Consider the following 18427-nt stretch of genomic DNA (forward strand, 5'->3'; position numbering starts at 1 on the left):
TTTTATTCAAGAGTAAATTCCAAATTATTCAGCCCTAAAGGTATTTTCTTTCTAGGTAACTCAGTATTTTACTGTCACCTATGTAAAAACCACATAGAGGAAGAGATTCTATAGTTTTCAAAAGAATCATCATATGTATATATGAACACATATATACATGCAAAATTACATATATGTACTTTGAAAACTTAAAATAGAAACAATATAATGCAATATGAAACTAGATCAATGTTTTTGCATTTTAATTATAGATCTGCTGGTAATATTTAACATGACTTACTTTATATAATATAAACAAGATTTTATACACATCCACCCACACCCACTTTCTAATCATAAATTCATCCATAAGATCATACTTTTCAAATTAAGGTAAAACCAGCACTGTGAACTAATTTTTACCACTCCCCCCGCAAAAAAAAAAAAAAAAAAAAAAAAAAAAAAAAAAAGCAATTATCTTGAAGGAATACTTGGTATGTCTTTAGGAATTCAGTGCATTCATCCATTAAAATAGAAAGGTCTGTTAATTATGCTGACACATTAAGCTTTACTTAGAGATGGTTGACAAACTGATTCATGTAACTTTCCATTTTTTGGAAAGGATTTATCTACTCAAAGAAATGTTTTTAGCATTGGGGGATAGGAAGGTGTGTGCATTTCAAGTCCTTGAGGGACCATGGAAGGTATTTTGGGGTGTCTGAAATCAGACTTCACAATACTTAGGTTTGCTTTTTTAAAAATTTTTTTATTTGTTGTTTTTAGTTACACATGACAGGAACTCAATTCAATTGACTCAAGGAACTAGGGTTAGAAGAATGGCTAATAGAGAAGATATAAGAAAACTGATCTTTTTCTGCAGCTGAGAAACTTTTCTGTGCAGAGTAGCGGCATCAAAGAAGAAAGTCACTCCTTTTCATACTGGGACAAATCTTGTTTTGACATAGAAGTATCTAAAATAGTGGAATATATTTAAATTAGGTCCACAAGCATCAGGCTAGAAGTGGGGCAAGTGGATGTAGGGAATGTACTTTTGGCCAAAGGGGGAGTACAGGCTCCTATTGGCATTCAAATGGGAGTAACAAAATATAAAACCACAGTGTGGGTCAAATAACACAAAGCTCATAGATGGCTGGCTTCCTACTCCCATTCTATAGTGTCAAAATCCTGAGGCCCTTTCCACTAGCTCCTGCCATAACCAAGCACTCATCTTAAGAGTATAAAGTACAGTCTGTGTAACACAATCATCCTGACAGATGGTCATTTTGTTTCTTAATACCAGGTGTTATCATCACGTGTACTGACATTTTCATACCACCACATTCCAGTTTTCTGGTACTCTCAAATCTCCTCCATCCATGACATTTACATCTGGTAACAAAATGTGACATTGCACTGCCTCCCATTTGGTACCAGAGATTTTGCTGTTATTATTCTGCCCTCTCTATTGGCAACCCCTTGCAGCTTGAATATAAATGTTAAAAAAAAAAAAAATCCTATTACCAAGTTACAGAGAACAGGGTTTAAAAAATAATTAAATAATCAACATTCATTAAGCTCAATCTATAAAAAACATCTTGCTCCTCAAAGGTCCAAAAGGAACTTCCAATATTTCGTAAAAGATAGAGTAACATTACAAATTTATAGTGATCGTAAATATGCCACTCAAAGCATTTTATATATGTAGCCAAGTCAGAATGAGTATACTCTGTTTTGAGTCCAAAATTCTGTGGTATCCACATTTAACAGAAATGAAAGCAATTGCAAGAATTATGAGCTTAAATATAAAACTTAAAATTTAGTTCTTGGAAACTCCAGTAAGAGATTATCAGAATAATTTAACATGAAACCACCACTTCTTAGGCTTACTCCATTCACAAACATCAATCCTGTACCAAATGCTAATTCTTAAAAAGACAATTTGTTTTGTTGTGAAAATGTTATGTAGCAGAGTTTTCCACTTTCCTTCCAAGAAAATAATAAAAAGCACTCTTTTGAAAATTACCAAACATCATAAGAATTCTAATTTTAGCAGAAGCCAAAAACAGAGTAAAAGAGATTTTTTTTAAAAAGGATAACAGTAATAAATCTTTATTCAGTTTTTTTTTAACAAAATAGTTTAAAAAAACCAAAAGCCCCCACATGTAAACAAGAAATTAAAGTTAAATGGCATTATTATGTACATTCAAGAACCAAAACATGTTCTGGGTCAACATTCCATAATCCAGTAAATTATTTTGACTCATCTCTCTTCAGGGAAATTGTGAATATGTTCTTAGTAAACACAGTATGATTGATGGATTCTAAACTTAGATGGCTTAGTTTTCTGTTCCTTCCACAATCCACACATTACATGTATACTAGTCCTAAAATGTGACTTTGCCAACATCAGGCCAAATGTCCACCACCCCAAATCCACCAAGTTATACATAAACAACTCCAGAGTTTTTGTGGTAGGATGTGTCAGAATCCATATATTGTAACATTATTTTCAAAACTAACTAAATTGAAAATTCTAACTATTGTTCTCTTATTCTCAGTATACATACAATACCATAGCAATTACACCTCAGAGAATACTAACATAGTAATACACACATAGGCAATCATTTCTGACAAAGTTGTTTATTTACCACCAACCCACCCCAAAAAAGTTAAGATTTTATTTTAAAAGTTTAGGTCAAGTATTGTCATAGTAGTTGTACAGTTGTACTTCATTAAGAATAATGCCTTCAATTTAGAGTATACATTAGAATATACATTAATTCAATTTAAATTAAACAGAAATTAAGTTACATGGAGGAAATCTCAGTTCTTGGAAGAAAGACCAAAATATACTATGGATTACTATGAAGAATTATGAATTCAGTGTCTTTGTTTCTATTATATTTAATTCACTTACATAAGGTTTAGAAGAGAGCCTGGAAAACTGTTACAAGAGGCCTCATTTTTTAGTTTAAAATGAAATTCTTTTCTGCCAGGTAAAATAATTTAAAGATGAGCACAATATGTTTGTGCTGTTTAAGGCAGGTCCCAAGCACATTTTGAAAGGTAATAAACTTACCAACTAGAATGTTCTCCCAAAGGAAAAAAAAAGGAAAGAAAACCTCATGGCAGTTTTAAGACAGATGTTGAAACAGCACTGTTCTTTTTGATCATTTAAAAATAATTTGGCAGATGAACTGCCTATGGTCATAACACATAATCATTTACAAAGGACAAGCAACAGATACAGAATTAACGATATACATTTAATATTTTTACAAGTTTCTTTCTTAAGTTGGTGCCTAGTGGCATTTAACAAGAATTTTGTATTCAGTGTAAAAAGATTTAGAACATAAATAGACACTAAGTAATAGTTATAATTTCTCTATGCCATGCAGAAAAGAAATCCAGTTTTACATATCATCACTTCTAAATAGTTCTAATTAAAATTCAAACTGTTTCCATTTTTGCATCATTGTTATTCTTTGGCAAGACTCAAAATGGCCATGGGTTAGGAAACAACTGTTCACTCATGGTTTTCATTTTTGCAAAATAAATGTGTTTTTGTAAAAAGAATCTGCACTGTGCTTGCTTTATACTAAATCAGTACACAAAAATATCATGACTTTTTCATTAATCTACTCCTAAGGCTTTGAGTTGCCGTTCAATCTCTTCATCGGAGATTGTAGCCTTTGAAGTAGAGGCAGATGGTAAACTTCGGGCAGCTGATGGAGCTTTGGCCATCTATAATAAAGAAACAAAAAGAGAAAAAAAAATTTTCATTTGCAAACACTTGGGTAAGAACATAAAGGATAAGCTGCAAAGTAATTTACTTTTGAAGCAAATATAAAAACACGTTAACACTAATGGACAACCTAAAACAATGAACAAAAGTGGCCAAAACTATTTTCATCTAAAAAAAGAAGATATTCATACCTTTCCAGAGATTTCAATTCCAATTTCATCAAGAACTTGATTCACAATATCCTGGCTTTCTTCTTCCTCATCAGAGCCATCAAAGATGTCATCAAGTGTGTCGTTGACTTGGTGGAGGGAGGGGGAATAAAACAAAGCTGTTACTTTCAAACAGATTTCAGGACAGTTTCACATTTTTAGAAGATAGTCCAACTATGTGTACATATTTTTTACATCACAGAAGGCAAATTTAGGTCAACCAATGAAAGACAAAAGTCATTTTGAAATGTCAGTGAAGTATACTGATTAACACATTTCTAAACCACTAAATTTAGAAAAATGTTCATATCTAGAAAAATTATCCTATAATGAAATAGTTCTACTCTGATTTTTTAAAAAATCTTATCTTTAGGGCTGGTGACATAGCATAGTGGTAGATTGCTTGCCTAATACATGAAGGCCCTAGCATGGCAAAAAGAAAAAAAAATAATAAAAACAATTATATCTTTAAACAAATCCCAGTGATATTCACAAGGCTTAAGGTCTTTAAATATGATCCACAAATTGTGAGCTGCTAGCTGTTAAACCTAACCAGGAAAAAATATACAAGAATCAAATAACCTGTTAGTATGTGGGTAACAATTTACTCTTTTATACCTATATAATATTTTTCTATTTTTTAAGTATATTCTCAAGATACAGGCAGAATATTCTAATAGGGTCAAAGGTTCAATAGTTTACTGAATTTGTCCAAAGAATAATGTCCAATTTAACATTTCAAAATTATTACTGCTGTAATCCTTGATTTTTTTCCCTTCCCTGCCTAAAATATTTATCAAAAGCCTTCTACATAGAGGGTAGCATGCTGAGTTGAGGGGAAGGAATGTTTAAAGTCCTGGGATTATGTCTCATTTATCTTTGACACTGGCATGTAGTACAAATACAATGGAAAACTGGAGAAAAATAAAGATCTTAAGTTTATTCTTGAGTAGGAAACAAAATACATTATAGTACATGGAGAAATAGATGCTTATATAGTTTCAGAGGGAAACTATATACATTCAGCTAAAAGGAATACGTGAATGACAATCTTAGAAGCATGCCTAAGGTTTGACCAAAAAGAGATGCAGACATGTGAAGCAGTCAAAACACATACAAAGAAGAGTAAATTTTTCAGTTTGATTGGGATTCAAGGTACATGAATAGAAAAGGGCAAGATGAAAAATATTAAAGTGGTGGGCCTCTAATAGTACCTCCCCTGAATAGAGGAAAGACAGGTAGTGTAGGCTGATCTCCTTGAAACCACCTTGATAAGTGGCTCTTGGTAAAAGACAAAATATCTGCTACTGAAACAATGCTCATAGCAGAATGTCCTCTAGGATAGTAATAGCGACAAACCTACAACCTGTGGGCTTATGATCCATGGATCCTGGAAAATGCCATATGACCATTAAACATCTGGGGAATTAACATGTTGGAGTTATTTCATAATTTAAATGCTCCTCTTCAACACAGGATGATAAGCAATTTTATCTGCTGTATTATCTATTATTCTATATGATTACTGATCAGAGATCAGTCTGAGATAGGAAAAATAGATACAGAGAATCATTTATGATTCCAAATCTTCTCCCTGCTTGGCCTGTATTACTCTCAGCTGCTTATATCCTTGACATCAATAATAATGCTTGATACTGGTTATGATTTCTGGTCTGTATGAACATGATTCGAAAAGCTGATTTTTTTTTGTGTGTGTTAATTCAACAGTATAAAATTGGATAAGGCTCAAAAGCTAATGGATAAGAAAAAAAATCATAGACTATCATCTCTGAAGAAACAGAGTGAACATTTTTAAGACATGAATTAGTACCAGTTGTTCCTTTCAGTATCCATTCAAATTTTGGGAAAAGGTATTTTACTTTTCTGGAGTTCAATATTGTCACTGGCAAAATAAAAGAACTTCACTGGAAAACTGGTTTTGATTTACGATTTATTATTTTGAGGGTGTTACTTTGTGATAAATAGGAAGTCATTGAAAGAATCTGTCAAGCATACCCTAGAGGTAAACTTCTGTGCTACCTGGATGGTGGGAAGTAATAGGGAATGGAAAGCCCAGGTCTGAGTTTTAAGGGCCTGAATAAAGAAATGTTTGAGAAATAATGAAAAAAGGGATAGATGAGAACAAACACAGAAGTATAAACAGGGATTAACAGAGAAGAATCCTTTCAGAAAAGGTATGACAAAACTAATCAAAGATATAATGAAGATTTCCCAAAGACCTTGTTTCTAAAACTTGAATGTGGACAACTTTTGGAACAACATAGCAATAAATTCTCATTCAAAAAAGATATATTCATTTCCACTTTCAATGTATCTTTGGTGAAAATTTTGTTAATGTACTTTATTTACTAATCTATTGAAAAAACAACCATAAATTACTGTTTTACTTTGTACTGATTTTCAAAGTACTAAAATATTAACGGAAACAACTGTGATAGATATAATAGATAAATAAGGGCTTGATTCTTTTCATTATAGCTTAATGGAAAAGTTAATTCCTCTAAGAGTTGCTCACACCTGTGTCATCACTGGAAATCACATGCAAATTTGTTAGATACTATGATCATTATATAAATGATAATTCTCTCAGTCATTAGACAATTACTAAAATGTTTCAAGAGCCTTGAAAAAAAAAATTACATTTTCAAAGTAAAGGCATGAAGTACAAAATAAAAAAAGGTCTGGACCTATCAAAGATACACATACAGTATCATTATACCCTTGAAAAAATTTGATGCTCTGGAAAAAAATCCTACAGCAACAGTGAATATGAAAACGCTAGCAATTTAAATAGATACTGATTTATACATCAAATGCTGTCAAACTAAAATGCTGGCAGATATGCAGAGCCAAACCAGCATATCCCTACATAGTTGTAAAATCACCAAGAAGTATTTTTTCAAAACAGTGGTGCACATTTTTGACATATGAGTAATGATTCAATATTGACCAGGGAGTTGTAAGGAGTTACTCATCCATTTTTGACAAAATAAAATTGGTGTGGTCTTTCTGTGAAGAATTTGGTACTATAAACCAATTGCCTCATAAAGCTTAGTCAATACTCTTAAGAAGATAAAAAAACCACATATATACACACATATACACTTACAAAGAAGAAAACTAAATATAAATGACATTCTGTGAAAGAAAAAAAAAACGGTTCCATTAATTCTACCTCTAATACATATATCTCTTTTATAGTATGACAGAATTTATATAATTCTGAAACTACCTAACTTACCCAACACTTATTTTATTCACAATTTTTTGGGTACGATAATCAATAAAGTAAGACTGTTAAAGCCAATATATAATAGAAATATGGTCTGACATCTTATATTTATCCCTCAGTTATACAGTAAGAGTTTTGTGCCTTGAACACTGCCAATATAAATGTATATTGAAGTTATGAAAATAAACATTTATATAGTTGCTCTATCATTCCTTGTTTCCTCATTTGTGCCTTCATGTATGAGAATATGAGACTGCTAGCAAATGCACCGGGCTAATTCAAAGATGAGAAAATTGTACATTTCATCATAACTTCTGAAACTTACTCATTTCTTCAGTCATTTCCATTTTCATGTTTTCCTTCTGGAAATTCTGCATTGTTTGTAATGTCTTTTGTGGATCCATTTTCTTGTTAACTGCCTGCATTGTCTGTAAATATATAAAAAGATTAATGTTAGCTACACAATTATGAAACTTTTACCATCGAGTGCCAGGCCACTGTGATACATGTCTGTAATCCCAGTGACTTGGAAGGCTGAGGCTGGAGGATCACAAGTTCAAGGCCAGCCTCAGCAATTTAGTGAAGTGAGGCCCTAAGCAATTTGGTGAGACCCTGTCTCAAAACAACAACAACAACAACAACAAAACAGTTGGGGTTGTAGCTCAGTGGTAAAGCACCTCTAGTTTTTTGTTTTGTTTTGTTTTGTTTTTTAATAGAGAGAGAGAGAGAAAAAAAAATTTTTTAATATTTATTTTTTAGTTTTCGGCAGACACAATATCTTTAGTATGTGGTGCTGAGGATCGAACCCGGGCCGCACGCATGCTAGGCGAGCACGCTACCGCTTGAGCCACATCCCCAGCCCAGCACCTCTAGTTTTAATCCACAGTACCAAAAAAGAAAATTTTTACCATGAAATAAATCTAGGGAAAGCACATCACACAATCACATATACATAGGCTTTTAAAAAATACATACTCTGACATTCTAAAACACAGTGTTAACTATTCTAGAAAAAAACGGAATAGTCATTTAAAAACCACATGTTTAACAACTACATAATAAAGACCAGTGCAAACTACTTCATCTGAATAGCAGGCAAAAATTATATAGCAAAAAAATTATCAATATAAAACTTATTTCTATTCTAAAGGGAAAACTAAATTGACCTGTTACATGGTGTTGTGGTTTAGATGTAGTGTCCTCACCCACAAAAGCTCACATGTGAGACAATGCAAGAAGCTTCAGAGAAAAAGTGATTGGGTTGTGAGAGTCTTAATCCAATCAATGAATTAATCCCTTGGTAGGGATTAACTGAGTGATAACTGAAGGGGTAGGGTATCACTGGAAAGGTGGGAATTGGGGGGTGGCTATGGCATATATATTTTGTATCTGGAGAATGGAGACTCACTTTTTCTGCTTCCTGATAACCATGGCATGAGCTGCTTCCGTCTGCCACCCTCTCCCACCATGATGTTCAGCCTCACCTCAAGCCCAGAGGAATGGAGCCAGCTTTCTATGGGCTAAGACCTCTTAAACTGTGAGCCCCCAAATAAACTTTTTCTCCTCTAAAGTTGTTCTGGTTAGATCCTTTAGTCACAACAGTGAAAAACATGTGGCAAGTAGGTCATATTTAAATTTAAAAGAATTTTGAAGTTTAATTATAATTTTTCTTAAAAATTTCAATGTGTAAAAGGATTAGAGGTTATACTAGCATAGCTACTCAGGCTATTAATACACTTTAAACCATAAATAATTATGAAAAATTGTTTTGCAAAAATATGTAAAAAAAATCTTGTATATACTTAATAACTTCATTTCATTAAAAGAGGTTATTGTTGGGCATGGTGGTGCAGGTCTGTAATCCCAGTGGCTTGGGAGGCTAAGGCAGGGAGATTGAGAGGTAAGCACTCAGCAAGACCCTGTCTCTAAATAAAATATAAAAATGACCGGGGATGTGGCTCAGTGGTTAAGCCCCTATGGGTTCAGGATTCAATCCTAGGTACCAAAAAAAAAAAAGGAGAGAGAGAGAGAGAGAGAGAGAGAGAGAGAGAGAGAGAGAGAGAGATAGATATTACTATTCTTGCATAGTCACAATTTACATATATGATGCACTATATATGCATGAATATATATGTATTTTATTCATAGTTAATCTGGTATATTAAAAGATTATTATACACTGACAATATACTGGTATCAAATATATAAAGAAAAAAGCAGTCTTTTCTCACACAATCTCTACTCATGCTGTGCCAATGTAATCTTTCATCAACATGCCACTGCACTCGACTCCTCCAGTGCCCCACTGCCTCCTACACCTAACTCTCCAAAACTTTTTCATTGCTCTTACTGTTAAAAGTCAAATTCCATAACTTACAAAGAGACCCATCATCAGCTGCAATCTATTTAACAAGAGGTCTGATTTGCTACCATTGTCTTACAGGCATACACTGATCTTTTATTTCCTTAACTACTATGCTCTCTTCTGCCACAGACCTTTACTTTTCCCTCACCTGGAGTGCTCCTCTCCACCTGCTTCACAATCAACACTTCACACTGCAGTTAGAAGCTACTTTCATAAAGAAACAGCCACTGACACCCAAGATTAGAACAGTCTTGTTAAAACCCAGCACTACAGACAAAATTTTACATTTGTTGGTTTAAATTATATTACTTTAATTGTAACTTACATTATTGTGGTAAATAATGCTAATAACATTAATGAGGAGGATGGTGATAGAGTAGCTAATGCCTGCATAAGTAAGCCAGACACTGTTCTAAGCATTTTACATACAATAATATTAAAGTTAAATGATATTTTTGCTACGTTACAGAGAATCAAGGCACAGAAAAGCTAAATAATATCCCCAAGATCACACAGTAACTAAGTGAAATGAGATTTGAACTAAGCAGAGCTTTCCTTCTACCTCTTAAATGTGCTACCGCTTATATAGACATTAAGCTCTACGAAGGTTAAGCCCTTGCCAGGTTTTACTTTCCATTTCATGCCCACTATCTAGTGTAGTGGCCACATAGAGAACCTAAACAATATTTGGTAAGTTAACACATTTCTAAGATATTTAAGTGAGAATTCCAACTGAGACATCTCTACATGGAAAAACTATATTAAATATGTTTTCCTAGTCTATTAGTTACAGAAAATTAAAAAATGAGTAATTGCTCCCCCCTAACACTACTGCCTACCTAAGTGATCTCCAAAATGATCTTTCCCCAAAATCGAACAGATATTAACTGTCAATCTGTAAGGACAAAAAGAAACAAAAGTTCTGAAGTTTTGCCCTTAACTACAAACGTTTGATTGTAAAATGACTAAAATCCATCAAGAATAAGTTAACTGAGAAACAAAACTTATGCTGAAACTTTCTCTATTTTTTACAGAATGTGTTACTACACTTTTTATACCTCATAAAATAGATGCATTCTGTTGGCATGTTTTTCGTAGTCTAAGCAGAAATCACAATTGATTTTTGTTATTTGTGGAATACATATGTATAAATTTTTCTAGTTGCTAAAATTTATTTGTAACTTCACATCAATATTTACAATGCTTTAATATGGTGACATGGGCAGAGAGACAAATTAAACTGAGTCACCCAAAAGGCAATGCACTACCTTCTTGTCTCAGCTTTCATACTGTAAATCAGTATACCTGTGGCAATCTCTTTAGTAATACATTTTTCTCATTTTTTTTTGCTTATTATTGGTGATTTTGCACTTTAAAAAGTCCCTAAGCATAGTACTAAAGTGCTGTCTAATGTTCCTAAGTGAAAGAAGGTACAGTGTGCCTTACAGAGAAAACACAAGGTAGATAAGCTTCATTTATGCATGAGGCATAGTGCTATTGTCACTATGTATTAATAAATTGACAATATATATTAAATATGGTGTCTTTAAACAGAAACACACATAAAATAAGGCTGGGTATAGATTAGTCAATGCAAATGTTGTGAACAAAAGCCTCACATGAAGCTGTCCACAATGTTCCCCATAAGAGCAATAGTGCAATATTTACTATTTCATTATTCCCGAATTCACAGACTATAACTACTGTTTTTTTTTTAAATATTTATTTCTTAGGTGTAGATGGACTCAACACAATGCCTTTATTTTTTTATGTGGTGCTGAGGATCAAACCCGGGTCCCGCGGGTGCTAGGCAAGCACTCTACTGCTGAGCCACAATCCCAGCCCTATAACTATTGTTAATAAAGAGATTCCACTACACACATCATTTTCATAATATATACCTCATAATTTTCTCTGGATTTTTTCCCTTTGGCTCTTTATATTCATACTCCCCCTTACCTACATCTAACACCTCATAATTCCTTTAAAACTAGGTATTTCACAAAGTCCTTTGGACCATCCTACTCAAAGATCTATGCAGTTCAACAAAGCTTCATACAGACTAATGTATGGCAGCAAGTTTCCTATCAGATATACCTTATACTTCCCCAAGCGGAACTGCAAAGTCTGCAAAAGCAAAGTCTTTATGTAAAACCATTTTTGATTACTCACAGTGTTTGATACATATCAAGGACATTACTTATTAAATGATTATATACTAAGATTTTAAACTCTACAACGAAAGCCATATGTGTGTGTTAATATATATGCTATGTTACATATATATAGTTAAAATATAAAACTCCTGAAAAAACATTATTTGATAAATCCTTTTGACACTATCCATACATCCTTCTAATACATTCATAAAAGTGAATCAAGAAGAAATTATTACTAGAAAGTAGTAAAAAATGATAACTTAATGAAATGAGAATCCCAATGATCTGACAATTTAATTTTTTTCTAAGTTGTAGATGGACACAATTTCTTTATTTACTTATTTATTTTTATGTGGTGCTGAGGATCAAAACCAGTGCCTCATACATGGGAGGCAAGAATTCTATCACTGAGCTACAACCCCAGCCTCAAGATCTGACAATTGTGGAAAAAAGTTAACACCGCTTTAAGGAAATATTATAAACTTAGAAACTACATGTGATCTTGGGAAAGCGGAAATGTCTTTATTTTATATTAAAACATACCAACAAAGAATACAGAGTAATTACTAAGGCCTAGAATTCTGTACCCCACACACACACACACACACACACACACATACCAGAAGGTGCTTGGAAATCTGATTTGAATATTAACATTTACATATCTTTGATGGAATTTGGACACAAAGCCTCCCACTGACCTTTGCTGTGGTAGACATTGCTCCGGCCATCTTCATCTGGGAATTCATCACTTTCGTTTGTGTGGACATAGAAGTGACCTTTGAACTTACAGCAAAAGTTCTTGTTTTCTGTTTCCGTAGATGTACAAGCTGTTTGGCTAAAACCCTGCAAGCTTCTTTATTACCAATCTTTGCCATTTTCTTAATTTCTAATTCCTAAAAGGGAAAAGTAAGAAGAGGGAAATAAAATCATCAAGGGGTAGTTCTGAATGATTCATTTCAGAAGAAAAGAGCTATAGTAAGTTATACATTATTTTTCCCTAAAAGGAAGAGGTTGTCATAAAGGTCATAGAGAGGAAAAGTAATTTGAGAGGGCTATTTATTCCATATCTATATGTTCACATGGGAAGGGGAGAACTAGCGCCTCCATCTATGAATACAAAGCAAGTCTACAAAACAGGAGATACATAGAACACAGAAAAAAATGTTTTAAAAATGTCTAAAAGTAGGTAGGCAGATATTGTGGTGACATTTAAAGATAATAATATAGTAATAATATAGATAACTGCACTAAATGAAACAGTCCATCTTATACATCAATTAAAAGGGCAAGTGTCAGATTAGATAGATAAGTTAATCCAATTACATGCTACCTCAAGAAACCAACTTTAAATATAAAAGCAAATTTAGATTAAAAAGTGGAAAAATAAAAATTATATAAATATTTATACAAGTTTGCCAATCTGGATGGCTATAATTAATACAAAACAAATACACTTGAGAACAAGGAATATTATCAGAAATTTTAAAAAAGCATTTCATGATAATAAAGGAAAAAAATACAGATCTCAAGGCAATCATAAATGCATATGCACCTAATTAACAGTGCTTGAAAATACAGGAAGCAAAACTAACAGGATTTAAATAAGAAACAAACACAAATATCATAAGAGATATCATTATCTCCTCTCTCAAGTACATAGCTATAATTGTTAAAATTATAGTAGTCCCTCCTTATCCACAGGAGAGATGTTTCAAAGTCCTCAATGATGTCTGAAACTGTGTGTGGTACCAAACCCTATACATTCTATTTTTTCCCCTGTACATATATATCTATGATAAGGTTTTACCTTTTCATTTAAAGGAAGCACATTATAGTTTGTCTTTGGCATATGTGAATTGTCACCATCATTACTCTTGCACTTGGGGCTCATTATTAAGTAAAATAAGGGATATATGAACACAAATACTTTGACACTGTTACAAATGAGCTGATAACCCAGACAGATATGAAGGGACTAATGGGCAGGTAGCATATACAGTGTGATACATTGGACAGGTTGAGAGGCTTGTGGGAAGCCGGTGGTGGCAGTTGGGCTCTGAGGGTTTTCCTGAGGAGCTGTGTGGTGTGGTGTGTGTGTTCTAAAAATAAAGTTTTTTTCTTTTGACAAGTGGCTCCTGAATTGTGCCCAGCTAGACTGTGGCATTTGGTGGCTCGCATGGGGAACGACTGAGGGTAAGTGATAAGGTAAACTGCTCGCCCCTGAGGGCAGGGCAAGAGGATGGGTAGCCATTTTAAGTCTTCTTTTGTTTTGTTTCGATTTTGTTTTAAGTTGCCTGTCCTCACATCTGAGGAAAAACTATTTGCGTCTGAGGAACAGATAGGGAGAAAGGACAGATGGACATTTCAGGAGGATAGAAAGGCTGATATAATGATTTTGTGTTGTTCCATTTTTGTTTCATTCTGTCTCGGTTTTGTTTGGCATCATTTTGTTGGGTTGTATTATAGTAGAAATATGGGATCAGAAATTAGTAAAAAACAAACCGAAAGAGTGTTAAGTAAATTGTTAGAGGAAGGAGGCATCCCAGTAAAATCAAGAGCAGTCAGGGCATACATTGATACAATACAAAAATGTAGCCCATGGCTTTTTAAGGAGTAATTGTTAAACATATCACAATGGAACCATCATGGTGAAGATTTAAAAAGAATAGAAAAGAAAAGTCCAGGGATTCTGCCAGTTGGCACATTGCCATTGTGGATGTTCATATCTTGTTTGCTTAGTCCAAAGCCTTCAGTTCAGACAATGGTAGAGGAAGGAGAAGACATATTGATTCAAGTAAAAGAGAAGGTCTCTCAAGTTAGTCAGACAGAGGAAAAGATTCAAGTAAAAGAGAAGGGCTCTCAAGTTAGTCAGACAGAGGAAAAGATTCAAGTAAAAGAGAAGGTCTCTCGAGCTAGTCAGACAGAGGAAGAAAGTTTAGAGCAGAAAAAGCCATCAGGGGAAAAGTTACAACAGGAGACTGCTACTAACACCTTTCTATCACCAGAGGGTGTAAGTGTCCAACCAACAGCGCCACCTCTACAGAAGATTGCTACTAACACCTTTCTATCACCAGAGGACGTAAGTGTCCAACCAACAGCGCCACCTCCATATGCTGGGAGGCTCTCACCCCCGCAGTTGATAGTTGGGATCCTGAGACAGGATCTCAAATATTAACATGCCCTATATTTGAGCAAGCAGGAGGGCAGCGAATTCACCATGCTTTAAATTTCAAAAAAATGAAGCAGCTAAAAGAGGCTGTAACAACCTATGGTCCTCAAGCACCCTTCACTGTAAGCATGGTCTAATCCATTACCAACTTGAACATGACGCCAGAAGACTGGGCTAATATGTGTAAAGCTGTGCTAAATGGAGGACAATACCTGTTATGGAAGGTTGTCAATGAGGAATTTTGCAAGGAGTAGGCTAGGCGAAATGCAGCAGCTGGTTATCCTCAGAGAAATCTAGATATGTTGTTAGGAAAGGGACCTTATGAGGATCAGCAGCAACAAATTGCATATGATCCTGGCGTATACATACAAATTGCTGTAGATGCGGTTAGGACATGGAAGACTTTACAAGGACATGGAGGTTTACAAGGTCAATTATCTAAGGTAATACAAGGAGCTAATGAACCTTACGCTGAATTTGTAGATAGGCTTATTCAAACAGCTACCAGAGTTTTTGGGAATACAGAACAAGCAATGCCATTAATAAAACAACTGGCTTATGAGCAAGCGAATCGTTGGTGCAGAGAAGTCATTAGACCATGGAAACATGAAGATTTAAACACATATATTAAATTATGTAGAGACATTAATGAACAAGGGCAAGTCGTGGCAGCTGCAGTACAACAGGTTTTAGATGCCAGGCCAAAAACATGCTACAATTGTGAACAAATAGGACATTTTAAAAGGAATTGTCCCATAGGAGGAGGGTTTAAAAAACTAGGTATCAAAGGAGTAGAATATTGGGTATTTGCCCACGATGCCGTAGAGGGAGACATTGGGCTAATGAATGCTGCTCTCAAACCACCATAGAGGGTACTCCATTATCAAAAAATGAACAAGAACCAGGTGTCTATCCACGATATCATGGAAAAAGGCATCGGGCTCCATTGCCAAAAAATGGACAGGGGGGCCCAGTGCTCCAGGGCCCAAGACCCTTCTCCAAAGGGTATATCAGTAATTTCACCAGGAGATAGAATAGCACAGTTACTAATAATACCCAGCCTACATGATAAATTTTCCAGTCGTACTGTAGAAAGAGGTTCCAAGGGATTAGGCTCCACAGGTGTAGATTGCGCTATGCTTTCTTTAAATTTAGATTCTCGCCCCATGCTAAAACTAAATATTCAAGGACATGAATTTAATGGGCTACTGGATACAGGTGCAGACCTTAGCATGATCTCTGGTCAAGAATGGCCAAAACATTGGCCATTACAACAAGCCACTCAAACGCTTCGAGGCCTAGGAGTGGCGACTAATCCCCATAGAAGTGCAATGGTATTAGATTGGAAGGATCCTGAAGGATGTGAAGGAACTATACAACCATATGTATTGGATCATCTTCCCATAAATTTATGGGGATGAGATGTCCTAGATCAATCAGGTTTGACATTAACAAATAACATCATTCAAAATGTACCCACTATTATGGCTTAAGGTCAGCTCATCCGATGATGGGTAAGGACCATATGTACTATTGGACAACCTAAGGCAGGCACGGTCCCTAAGCCACATGCTTGTTGTTTAAACAGAGAGGGGGAGATGTTGAGAGCCACAGCCGAAGAGGCCCCAGCAAACTTCTAGCTGCCAACTGATTGGCTCCTCTGCGGTGATGCTCATTGGGCTGTTTCCCCGCCCTTTCAGACCATGGAGCTGCCCATTGGGGGACTTTTCTTGGCTCCGCCCTCACGACCCAGCCAATCAGCCTCAAGAGTAGGAGGAGGGGGCGGAGGTTGAGAGGCTTGTGGGAAGCTAGTGGTGGCAGTTGGTCTCTGAGGGTTTTTCCTGAGGAGCTGTGTGGTGTGGTGTGTGTGTTCTAAAAATAAAGTTCGTTTCTTTTGACAAGTGGCTCCTGAATTGTGCCCAGCCAGACTGCGGCATTCCAGGATATATAAAGAACTCAAAAAACTTAACACCAAAAAAAAAAAAAAACAACCTAATCAATAAATGGGCTAATGAGCTGAACAGACACTTCTCAGAAGAAGATATACAAATTGATCAACAAATATATGAAAAAATGTTCAACATCTCTAGTAATAGAGAAATGCAAATCAAAACTACTCTTAAGATTTTATACCCCAGTCAAAATGATAGTTATGTCAAGAATTATAACAATAAGTGTTGCTGAAGATGTGGAGGGAAAAGGCTCACTCATATGTTGCTAGTGGGACTGCAAATTGGTGTAGCCACTCTGGAAAACAGTATGGAAATTCCTTAGAAAACTTGGAATGGAACCATCATTTGATCCAGTTATCCCTTGGTCTATACCCAAAGGACTTAAAATCAGCATACTAGAGTAATGCAACCACATCAATGCTTATAACAGCTAAATTCACAATAGGTAAACTGTGGAAGCAACCTAGATACCCTTCAATAAATAAATGGATAAAGAAAGTGGAGAATAAAATTATGGCATTTACAGGTAAGTAGACAGAACTGGAGAATATCATGCTAAGTGAAGTAAGCCAATCCCAAAAATCCAAAGGCCGAATGTTCTCTCTGATGAGAGATGGATCAGTGGATGCTGATCCATAATGGGGGAGGGCATAGGAAAAATGGAGGAACTTTGATTGGGCAAAGGGGACGAAGAAGAGGTGAGGGCTATGGGGGCAGGAAAGATGGTGAAATGTGATGTACATTATTACCATAGGTACATGTATGACTGCACATATGATGTGATGCTACATTGTGTACAAACAGAAATGAAAAATTGTGCTGCAACTATGTACAATGAATCAGCATTCTGTGTATAATCAACAGCATTCTGCTGTTGTATATGCCTAATTAAAATAAATAAATTTTTAAAAAATACCACTGGAAATAAAATGAAATCTACAAAAGGGCTACAAGAATAAATGAGCTCAGGAAGGCTATGGGATTCAAAACGAACACACAACAATTTAATGTGTCTGTATATATACTAGTGAAAAATGTCAGAAATTAAATTTGTTCTTAAAAATGATAAAAAATTAAAATTTAGCAAACACTGAGATATTTAGGGATAAATATGAAAAATGAAGTACAAAACCTATACTTAACAGTACAAACCACTGCTGAGAAAAACTAAAGATTTAAATAAATGCAGACATAAAATATTCATGGATTGGAAGACTTATTATTGTCAAAATGTTAATTCTTCCCAAGGGTTTACATATTTAATGTAATTCCAATCAAAATCTAATTGTTTTTGTGGTTGGCAGGTTTACTCTAAAGTTCATATGGAAATATAAGCACCTAAAATAGCCTAAACAATTATGTAAAAAAGAAATACAAAGTCGAATGATTAACATTGTTAAACTTGAAAACTTACCATCAAAAATATTAGTAAAAACAGTGTGGTATTGACTTACATATAGTCAGATAGTTCAATGAAACAGCATAGAGCCCTGAGATGCCCCTACATGCTTGGACATGATTTTCAATAAAAATGATAAGGGAAAGATTTCAGGAACAAATCATGTTGGAACAACTCAAGTTGCACATGCA

General features: G+C 34.7%; 1 protein-coding gene across 1 annotated transcript in view; it reads right to left on the reverse strand.

Moving 5' to 3' along the window:
- Positions 1–2606: 2606 nt before the first annotated feature.
- Positions 2607–18427, reverse strand: part of CHMP2B (charged multivesicular body protein 2B) — a 33873-nt gene continuing 18052 nt past the window's right edge. The window contains exons 3-6 of the mRNA XM_081300578.1: positions 12415–12609; positions 7515–7617; positions 3919–4025; positions 2607–3726 (exon numbers count right to left, since the gene is read on the reverse strand). Of these exons, the coding sequence (XP_081156704.1) occupies positions 3616–3726; positions 3919–4025; positions 7515–7617; positions 12415–12609 (516 nt within the window). The 3' untranslated portion in view covers positions 2607–3615. The remainder of the gene's footprint in view (positions 3727–3918; positions 4026–7514; positions 7618–12414; positions 12610–18427) is intronic.

This window comes from Spermophilus citellus, assembly GCF_964194105.1.
Source record: "Spermophilus citellus genome assembly, chromosome: 7".
Classification (NCBI taxonomy): domain Eukaryota; kingdom Metazoa; phylum Chordata; class Mammalia; order Rodentia; family Sciuridae; genus Spermophilus; species Spermophilus citellus.